Below are 10,859 nucleotides of genomic sequence, written 5' to 3'. Positions count from 1 at the left end.
AGTTGCATTTTAACAGCAGTGCAAGTTGCGGCTGTGGTTTAGCTCAGGGGTTCTCAATAGGTGAGGCGCGCCTCCCCTGGGGGGCGCCAAAGAGCCACAGGGGAGGCGCGACACGTGAAGAAAAAAATAACTATGCAGCTCTATTGGTATCTGTAATTGTGCGTGCGTGTATTAGCTTTAAAGTGCATCGTTTTCTTGTCCCAAGTCAACAGAAGTCAGCATTAAGGGAGGAGACTGGACCCAGCAAAAAAATATGAGGAAAGGAAATATGATCCTGAGTTAAAGTTAGGTTTCACCTGGTCGGGGTCCTCTGCTGCTCCTCTGCTGCAGTGTGACAGAGACCGGGAGAAATGTCCATCACGCGTTACGGTTGTCTGTGGAGAGCGAGTTCCCCCAGATCTCCACTAAGGCTATGAAAGTCCTAATCCCCTTCACCTCCACCTACTTGTGTGAGTGCGGGTTTGGCTGCAGGTGGAGGTCGACTTGCGTTTATTTCTCTCTGCAGTGCAGCCCCGCATCCAACACCTCTGCGCATTAAAAGCGTGGCCTCATTGTTTCCACTGACAGACGCGGCATCAGCTGATTTTGCCGGGGCTTCAGCCCCGAATGTATTTTGAAAAGTTGACTGACAAATATGAAACCGGACGTCGCTTAGTGTCCACTCTCGCTGTAAAAAGCTGTGCAGGTTCAGGTTTATGGATGCGCTCTGCTGTCGACATGCTGCGGTAGATGTGTCCCGTTTGTGCTCCGTGTATTTCTGCCGTAGTTTTGGTTTTCCACCTCCGATGTAGAGTAACGTACAGCCACTTCCCTAAACTTTGTCTCATTCAGAGACCAGAGACCCAAACGGGGCTCTGAGTCTGTCAGACGGTCTGAGATCTACCGTATCAGCAGAGCAATCACGTAATGCACAGCAGGCTATGGTGCAGGTAGATTATTTTCTGAAATATAGTGACTTTATTCTTGTAATAGCCTATTATCACTTTATTTTTCTCAAAATATCACGACTCCTCCAAATCTCAGAGGACACAGATGGGATGAGATATATTTGAATGTGAATGTGCACAAAGTTTTGGACATGAGCAGAAATCTTGCTCAAACACCTGAAATATTACAGTCCAGGAGTTTATTAATAAATTAAAATGAATAATGTATCATTGAGGTAAATAATTGTCATATGCACATTTAAGGAGGTTACTTCCCCAACAAAAGAAGCAAAAGAGGAGGGAGGAGTACATGATGCCTCTAGAGGCTACATGTGTGCTGACTCAGATATAATTAGAAAAGTTGATCTACAGGAGAATAAATAGATGAAAGCAATACAGAATGCCTCAGAGCCTTACTGCTAAATATTCCATTATGTTTTTAGATTTTGATTATAATCTATGTTTCCCTTTACATAAAGATATTTCCAGCATATTGATTCAGATTCAGATTGCAACACGTTGCAGGTGTGTGAGCCAAACACACCCAGAGAAGGTATATAAGCTCTGGGTTTCCATCTCAAAGTCACTCTGCTACCTGCTACTGCTGCACGTTCAACTTTATCTGATCATCACAACAAGGTACGACTCTCAGTCCTGACTTTCATCATAGCAACAGATGTTTTAATTCATATCTACAGAAAAGAGTTTACATCTGTTCTTTATCACGATGCCTTGTTTCTGTAAAACGTGCTAACTTTATTTAATCTTCCTCTATCACCATATAGCATTGATGCAATTACAATGATTGAAATTGTCATTTTCATTTTGTATTTTAGTTCACATTTTGCGTAACTTCATTAATACCGTATTTCCTCAAATAAAAGCCGGGGCCTTTATTTACCTGAAGTGCAGAAGGTACCAGGCTTGTATTTGAAGCAGGCTTTTATTAGAGGCAGGCCTTTATTCTTAATTTCATCTGTTTGAAAAGTATAACTATTTTAAATAAACTGTTTTAAATGAAAAACCATAGCGTTCCAGTGGACAGAGATCATTCATTTTTTAAGAAACATTTGCACAAATATCACCATTTACAACAACAGCCAGAAGGGCAACAAAACAATTTGGGTCAGAATGAATCAAACACCACCATTGTGTCAGTTTGAACCCTGTAAATGTACCGGGTATTTATTTCAAATACAGGTACTACAGTATTGCTGGTAGATTACAATAAGAGCATACAGTAGTTGCTGGTTTGCAGCACACCAGTATCTGATTAACGTTACAGACGGTAGCTAGCTAGCTTTGTTTCTAGCTCCAGGCTAACTTCTTTCCTCCCACCTCCAGCTAGCTAGCTGTGCTCTGCTCTTGTCGGCTAATCTTGTCAGCTCATCCTTCTGTTTCTTCCAGTATCGGATTCTCCTGGGGTCAATGTCGAAACGTCTCGCAGCTTTTTCACCCGAGTTTTCCTCCGCATACTTTAAAACTCTTTTCGTTTTGTTGTTGAAAAGTCCGTCAATAGCACCAGAGTCCGTCTTTCTCTGCTAGCACTAAATGAGACCCGTGTTACAGCCAATGTAGCTACTGCCATCTATTGGCACCTGTACGTTACTGCAAACTACACTTGGCTGAGTAACACATACAGCCGCATTGACTAAAATACCGGTTGGACAATAATCCAGAAAAACAGTGTGGAAAAAAGCATAAATGTATTGTTGAATCTGTTAAATGAAATTGGTAGAAATGTACATTACAATGAACTTGAATTTTATTTACTTAATATTATATGAAAGGCATTTAGGAGATTATCCACACTATTTTTTCCCCGGCCTTAATTTGAGACCGGCCTTTATTTGTCCGTGTTGACCACGCCCCCGGCCACTATCAGAGGCCCGGCTTTTAATTGACTACCGGTTTTTATTTGAGGAAATACGGTAAGCTATCATTAATATACTGCGTCTCTACCCAGATGGAATCAGGTCTTCATTTCATGGTGGTCCTGTGTTTGACCAGTGGACTGTGGACTGGAGCAAATGTAAGTCATACGCACACTAAAACATTTACTTTACAAAGATCTTTGGTTTTATAACACCTTAACTTTTACATTAAACCAGTCTTGTGAGAGTTCTTCCAGCCCAACATCATGTTTGTGAACATGACTGATATTAATAATATTAAAATGTTAATGTTTTAATATATTGCAAATAAAAAGAAAGTAAACTACAAAACACATTTCAATCAAAACTCAAAATCTTGTCATGTGTATTTTTTAAACTCTAAGGGTTAAATACTAAAGATCATTACTTTATGTTTACAGGCAGAGAATAAGACAGCATCAGGTTGGTACTTCTCATAATGGTGGAGGTGAAAGACTGGAGTATGTACTTTGTGATTGCACTTCTGGTTAATTTAAAGTCTATAAAAATGATTTTAGGATTGCTCGAGATCAAAGCAGGTCCTATTTGGGAGGCTGTCCATAAAGATTGTGCTGAGGGACACTATTCTCAGACCTCCCTGGCTTTGGACAATTGGAGGCTCTTTACATGATTGTCCTTCTAATCATCTACATTTGTGTTATAGATGACTGGCCTAAACTATGCCCTCCTGGTTGGACTGAGTCTGACCAAAAGTGTTACATATTCCACGACAGTGAAAAGGACTGGGCTGATGCAGAGGTACGTTTTGAAATTATATCAGTCATATATAATAGTTTGATAAGTGCCAGCTTGTCTTCCGTTGGAACAATTTGATTATAGATTTAGCCTACATATTTTTTGGGAGGCGTTAGGGACCTGGATAATGGATAGGGGGGCGCTGGCACAAAAAAGGTTGAGAACCACTGGTCTGTCACTATGTCGTGACACATCATTCAATCATTGGCTATGTGCCCAGCGACACGAACCAGAGGAGCTGAAATGAAGTAGTAAAGTTAGTTAAGAAAAAACTAAACGTGGCTAGTGGAAAATCTGATTGGCTGGTAGCTTTAGAAAATCAACTAGCTGGTGATCAAAAACATTAATTTAAAGCCCTGGTTATAACTGACACACTGTAAGTGGGATACGCTCTAAACCAGCAGTTCAGACAGACAACTCACACATAAATCTAACAATGCAATGGCAGTTCAGTAACATCCCTGCAGCTGTGGTCTTGAATCCTCTATTATCTGTGACCGAGACAAGACTAAGTAAAAATAAGGGTTGATTCCAAGACGAGACCTTCAGAAAGTGGTCTTGAGACCAAGACTGATCTCAGGTACTACAGCACTGGCTCATGTAGTAATGTTAGGAAGCCGCCAGCATTCTCTGTCACATTATCACTTTGGGCCCTATTTCAGCGATCTAAGCGCACGGAGTGAAGCGCCTGGCGCAGGTGCATTTAGGGCCTAGTGTCCAAATCCACTTTTGCTAGTTTAACGGCAGATAAAAGGGTCTGTGCACCGGGCGCATGGTTCTAAAGGGTTGTACTTAGTGTCTTCATTAATCAGAGGTGTGTTTTGGGCGTAACATGCAATAAACCAATCAGATCATTTCCCATTCCCTTTAAAAGCCAGGCGCGTTTGGACCTTGGAGCATTGCTATTATGATGGAGGATTTGCTGAGCAGGAATATCTTTATTTTTAATCTTCTGTGTGTGCTGCTGCACGTCCCTGTGTATATAACAAGCATAGTGTGCGCACATTTTACTAATGTGCTGTTTAAAGCAGCCATATTATGCTCATTTTCAGGTTCATAATTGTATTTTAAGGTTGTACCAGAATAGGTTTACATGGTTTAATTTTCTAAAAACACCATATTTTTGTTGTACTGCACCGCTCTCTCTCACTGCTGCAGATCCTCTTTTCAGCTGGTCTGTTTTAGCTACAGAGTGAGACCTCTTTTCTTCTTCTGTACTATATTTGATTGCACTGCACATGCCCAGTAGCTCAGATGTAGATCATGTCAGCTAGCTAGCTCCATAGACAGTAAAAGAGGCTGTTTCTACAACTTTGGTCAGTTACAAGGCAGGATTAGCTGGGAGACTTCTAAATGAGGGCGCACATGGAAGTAGTTCTTTTGTAGATTATGGTGAACTTGTGTGTGTTGTAGCAGTGCTTTGCTATTGAGAACGAGGTAGCATGCTAGCGTTAGCATGCTAGCGTTAGCCATAGCGTTAGCATGCTAACGCTACGAGCTAATGGTTGCGGTTAGCCTGCTCGTGCCGATTTTGAACAGCTCACCCAGAGACTGAAGGCAGGACACATTCAGAAACCGTATCTCACTCTAAACAGCATGGGTGGATTTTTTTTTTTTCAAAGTTTGTGTGTGGAAGCACCAGAGACACAACATAACACCCCAAATCTGATTTTTCTTTTTCATAATATGGGCACTTTAAATAACAATGAAATGCTGCGTCATTGACTTTAGACCAGGTTTTTGTTGGTCAATGGCGCCATCACTTTCCGCTGCCTCAAGATAGCAATACGCCCAGAATGCACCTGAACACACCTCCCTGTAAGACCATGCATTATTTTTTTTCTCACTGTCTTTTGTTGCTCTCCTTTATCAGCGTTTCTGCACTTCTATCGGTGGAAATCTGGCTTCCCTCCAAACTACAGAGGAGTACGAGTCTATCAGAGGGGTGATTCAGCTAGTGACTGGCACTGACACAAACATTTGGGTCGGAGGCTACGATGCAACAAAGGTGAGTCCAACCTTTCTTTACAGTACATGCTGTAACCAGTCTTTGAACATAACCGTAACACAACAAACTAAAATTTATAAATTAAGGCTGGATCTGAAACAAACAAAATAAATCTCCATGAAATTCCAAGGCAAATTCCACGCAAGTATACTTATTGTAGCAATAAACCTTTTTTTAAATCTGATTCTGCAATGAAGCTTCTGTCCATGTGGTCCAAAATGTTGAAATCTACGATCTGAGGTAAAAAAAAATGAGATACTGAAATATAAAGTCTACTTGTTCTACATTGGGGGGGGGGTGAGGCTACGTGCAGGCAAAAGTGGCCCAAATCTTTTTTTTTTTTTCAATGTGGCCGCAGTGTGAACAACCAAGGAGGATTTGATGCAACTTTTACGTCAATCTACATCGACATTTGTCACAATTATGCGCCAGCGGGAGTTAGCCGTAGACACAGACAGTAACATTAAAAACTTGACTAGGCCTACAACATGGAGAACAGTGATGGAGCAAGTCAATGGAGGGAGAGGGAGGTGTTAGATCTAATTAGTGTATGGGGAGAGACTTCAATTCAATCAAAACTAGAAGGATCATACCGTAACCGTCTCCTCCTCAGCACCTGCTCATTAATGTTACGGCTGCCATTACACAAACATTTTGAAATAAAAAATGATAATGCTGACTTCCTCCATAACCTCCCTAACTTTAGTGCAACAGCGTGCACTAAATGTGTGATGTTCTTTTGCGCATGCGGGTCAGTTGGAAATCACAAACAGTTCACACAGGAATCAGATATAGGCCACATTTTAAAGGGTAATGTGAACAGCCAAACAGAAAATCGGATCTGAGCAAAAAATCCGAATTAAGCATTAAGACTTGCTGTGTGAACGTAGTGACACCGCCGCATCAATCACTTTTGGCCGCCACCAATGAAGCTCCAAAGCACAATAAATGGTATTTGGGACAGTCCTAGTATAATTAAGTTAAAGGCTATCTAACTTTTTCTTTCAGGATGGTGTGTGGCTGTGGAGTGATGGTTCCAAGTTTGACTTCAAAGGATGGGGCAAAGTGGAGCCCAACGGCCGGGCAAAAGAGAACTGCATGGAGATTAACTTTAACGGTAAATGTATTATCTGTTTAATAGAAAGGAAAAAGGCTCTTTTGTAACTTCTAATGTGCTGTAACCCAACATCATTACATTTTGTTTCATTTATACATGGTATTTATTTTATATTTTTTATCTTTTGAAATGTGCTATCATTTATGCAACAGTGAAGCATTTTATCAGTTTTGGAGAGCGCTATATAAAGACAGTTTGACTTCCTTAGTTGAGAAAAGGGAAACAATGTCAAGGTGAAAACTAACTCTTTATTATTGTCCCTTTTTTAAATCTGTCTACAGAACAAGATTATGTCAACGACACGATTTGTAGTCTGAAGAAATCTTTCTTCTGTTCCAAACCCCTGTGAAGACGCCCGCCGTGAGCTGACACAAATGTCATGATGTCACATCGCTACTGATGTCACTTCTACCAGGACGTTGAGCCTCGACGACGTCACTGCTGGAAGATCTATTGACAGTTCAGATTTGATTTCAGTTTGATCAATAAATAAATATATCCTGTTCAGCAATCTGCCTCACTCCTTTTATTACCATCTCAAGGCCATTTTATGCTTTTGCATTGAATCAACGGCATACCCCCGCAGACCCCTCTGCATCTACGCCGTAGCCTGGCGTGCACCTCTCGAAAAATGTAACTACATGGCTTGGTAGCGTTGCATTTCCCCCGACTCATTTCCTGGTTCTCCTTCTCCATAAACAACATGAAATCAAGGAGAGGATTAACTTCTCCTGCTCCAGATTTCCCACTGTAGTCACAACAGAGGAGACACTTTCTCTCACTATGACTAGAGTCACTACTCACTCGGCACCTAATCGCCATCACTCTCTCACTGATCCCTCGCTCTACCACACACATATGCCGTCTTGACGCATCACACGCTACTTATGCAGGCTACGGCAAAAGCTCTGCGTGAAGCCTCCGCAGAAGCATAAAACGGCCTTCAAACACCATCAATGTTTCTATCAAACACTAAGGGCGTTTTCACACCTACCTCATTTGGTTTGGACTTTTCAGTTTGATCCGAACCAAAATTACAGATGTAAAACCTCCCCCGGACCATACTCCGGATCAAAAGACCAAATTTTGGTTCGATTAAAAAGAGGTGGTCTCGGTCCAGACCCAACTGAACCATGGTCCGGTTCGTTTATAGTGTGAAAGCATTTTTTTGGATGGTTCTGACTTTCGGACCAAATACAAGAAGCTCTGGCAGGCTCTCCTTGTGTTACAAGACCGGGGAAGCTCCTTTAAGGAATAGCTCGGTGCTTAGTGTGTAGGCTACATGAGAGAGTGACGGTGAATGGACTCAGAGCAGACAGCTGTCGGCTATCAGAGCTGAGAATACATCAGCAGTTTATTTAAGTGGTAGTAAATGTACAGTGTAGGTTTCCGTTTGTCTCTGAATAAATTCTCCAGAAAGAAAGTTCCCGTGTCTTTGGGGGGGGGGGGTCGTGTGCTTGTGACTTACAAAGACACATAACAGCTACAAGTGTATGCACTATACAGGATTTACCCTATTATACTTTATCGACAGGAATTTATAGGTCAAACAGCCACCCACTAATAGTCTACGTATAAACAAAGCATCAGGCTGTCTTTGAGATTTCACATGAACAACGGTTAAAGTTACTCAGGCTAACGAAGAATACCATAATTCCTCCGTTCAATTAGGCCTAAGCGATGCACCCCAAGCTTCCATCCTGTTTTAGATTAGGCCGATTAGATTCAAGATTCAAGATTTACTTTATTGTCACTTTCATGTGTACTTCCATACATACAAAAAAATGATATTGTTCCCCCAGCTTGTGTCAGTATAAAACAAGGAAATAAATAGAATAAAAACACATAAAATACAGCATATAGACATATAGGAGGAGCTTGGGCACAGAGTATTAAAGTGCAGTGGAGAGTAGCAGCTTGTGCAGAATAGCAGCACAGTATGTAAAGTGCAAGTGCAATGCAGTCATGTGTTTAGTCCAAACAGAGTGTAGTTCAGGCAGGTAGCTGCACAGTAGGGAAGCATGGTAGTGGGAGGGGGCACAGTCCATTTAACATCCTAACAGCCTGTGGAATATAGCTGTTCAGCATCCTGCTGGATCTGGAGTGGAGGCTGCTGTATCTTTTCCCAGACGGAAGGAGGGAGAAAAGGCCGTGGGAAGGGTGGGAAGGGTCTTTTATGATGTTGATGGCCCTGCAAGCACACCGCTGGTTGTATGTCTCCAGCAGGGAGGGGAGAGAGGCGCTGATGATCTTGCTGGCTGTCTTTACAATCCTATTCAGTTGGTGTTTCTCAAGGGCCTTACAGCTGCCAAACCAGGAGGTGAGGCCATATGTTATGGCAGATTCAACAGTGCCTCTGTAGAAGGTGGTAAGGTGGATGGTGGGTAGACCTGCCTTTTTCAGACACTGGAGGGAGTGGGGCAGCTGGTGGGCTTTCTTGACAATGGCCGTGGTGTTGGCAGAGAAGGTTAGGTCATCTGCCAGGTGGACCCCCAGGAACTTGATGCTGTTGACTCTCTCCACAGCGGCGCCACCAATGGTCAGTGGCATGTGATGGTGTGTTAACGCCCTCCTGAAGTCAATAACAATCTCCCTTGTTTTGTCGACATTTAGGTGGAGGTGTGTAAGCTGCGCCATGATGTTTGCTCCTCTACCTCCCTCCTGTATGCAGACACATCATCATTGATGATCAAACCCACCAGTGTCATGTCGTCAGCAAACTTTATGATATGATTGGTGTTAAAACGGGCAGAGCAGTCATGGATGAGCAGGCTGAACAGCAGGGGGCTCAAGACACAGCCTTGAGGTGACCCTGCGCTCACCAAGATGGTTTTCGAAGCCGTCTGTCCACCCTGACTCTCAGCTGTCTCTGCAACAGGAAGTTAAGGGTCCAGCTGCATGTGCCAGAGTCTACCCCCAGATACCTCAGCTTTTCCACTAACTGTTGTGGAATTATAGTGTTAAATGCTGAGCCGAAGTCGATGAAGATTAGCCTGGCATAGGTGTGACAAGGTGAGATGGAGTGCAGTGGAGATGGTGTCTTCAGTTGAGCGGTTAGCTCTGTATGCAAACTGCAGCGGGTTTAAATCTGCAGGGAGATGGCCCTTGATGTGCTACAGGACAAGCCGCTCAAAACATTTCAGGCCCTATAATGATCTATGCGCACGGCGTGAAGAGCCTGGCACAGGTGCGTTTAGGGCGTGTCCAAATCCACTTTTGCTAGTTTGACGGCAGAAAAAAGGGTCCGCATGGTTCTAAAGGGTTGTACTTAGTGTCTTCATTAATCAGAGGTGTGTTTTGGGCGTAACATGCAATAAACCAATCAGAGATCATCTCCCATTCCCTTTAAAAGCCAGGCGCGTTTGGACCTTGGAGCATTGCTATTATGATGGAGGATTAGCACCGTAATATTTTTATTTGTAATCTTTTGCATGTGTGTGTGCTGCTGTGTGTCCCTGTGTGTGTAACAAGCATAGTGTGCTCGCACTGTGCACGAGCCTAGGCACATTTTACTAATTTGCTGTTAAAATAAATAAGGCAGGTGGGCACCACACGTTGAATGAGCGAGATGTTGAAGATATTTGAGCTGCTCAGGACACCCCTTCACCACACACCCAGGGATGTTGTCAGGCCCAGCAGCCTTGCGTGGGTTGATGCTGGCAAAGACTTTTTTTTTTAATCTTGGTGGCTTTCACCTGGAATACCTGCTTCATCATCACATCATCTATACATTTGTTTATGTAGCCGATTACAGACTCAGTGTATTCTTGTAGATCAGAATGCAGAATGTTGTTAATGGCCTCCACCGCAGCGCCACCATGTCTTGATGCTCATGGCAAGAATAGCATGTATAGTTATCTTTATTGAAGTGAAAATTGCAATTTTACACATAATAATCCACGATGATCACATAACACAAAACTGAACTTGTACGTCAAAATGACACACTGTCAAAAAATGTTTTCACAAATCATGTTTTCAGGGGAGCCCTTGTCTTATTAAGGGGAGCCGAGCTCCCCCTAGCTCCCCCATAGTTTGCACACACACACACACACACACACACACACTCACTCACTCACTCAATTCCACAGATGGAGACAAGGTGACCAAAGCTCCCCCGTAGTTTGCACCCTGCACAC

The 10,859-nt window shown here is 42.8% G+C and overlaps 1 protein-coding gene across 1 annotated transcript; it reads left to right on the top strand.

Annotated features, from left to right (window-relative positions):
* Window positions 1-1,458: 1,458 nt before the first annotated feature.
* LOC118496539 (galactose-specific lectin nattectin-like) lies at window positions 1,459-7,231 on the top strand. Its single transcript, XM_036008540.1, has 7 exons — window positions 1,459-1,565; window positions 2,893-2,958; window positions 3,241-3,262; window positions 3,504-3,598; window positions 5,469-5,603; window positions 6,612-6,720; window positions 7,002-7,231. The coding sequence occupies exons 2-7, from the start codon at window positions 2,893-2,895 to the stop codon at window positions 7,067-7,069; spliced, it is 495 nt and encodes a 164-aa protein (XP_035864433.1). The 5' UTR covers window positions 1,459-1,565; the 3' UTR covers window positions 7,070-7,231.
* The last annotated feature ends 3,628 nt before the right edge of the window (window positions 7,232-10,859 follow it).

Source organism: Sander lucioperca, chromosome 12, assembly GCF_008315115.2.
Source record: "Sander lucioperca isolate FBNREF2018 chromosome 12, SLUC_FBN_1.2, whole genome shotgun sequence".
Lineage (NCBI taxonomy): Eukaryota > Metazoa > Chordata > Actinopteri > Perciformes > Percidae > Sander > Sander lucioperca.
The sequence above is the reverse complement of the archived record's forward strand: the minus strand, read 5'-3'. Positions and strand labels throughout refer to the sequence as shown.

What these genes read in the sequence shown, in the direction of transcription:
- LOC118496539 (XM_036008540.1), top strand. Translation starts at nt 2,893, where the DNA reads ATGGAATCAGGTCTTCATTTCATGGTGGTCCTGTGTTTGACCAGTGGA. An exon ending in GAGGCTACGATGCAACAAAG is followed by an intron (nt 5,604 to 6,611) that starts GTGAGTCCAACC and finishes TTTTTCTTTCAG; the next exon opens with GATGGTGTGTGGCTGTGGAG. An exon ending in CATGGAGATTAACTTTAACG is followed by an intron (nt 6,721 to 7,001) that starts GTAAATGTATTA and finishes ATCTGTCTACAG; the next exon opens with AACAAGATTATGTCAACGAC.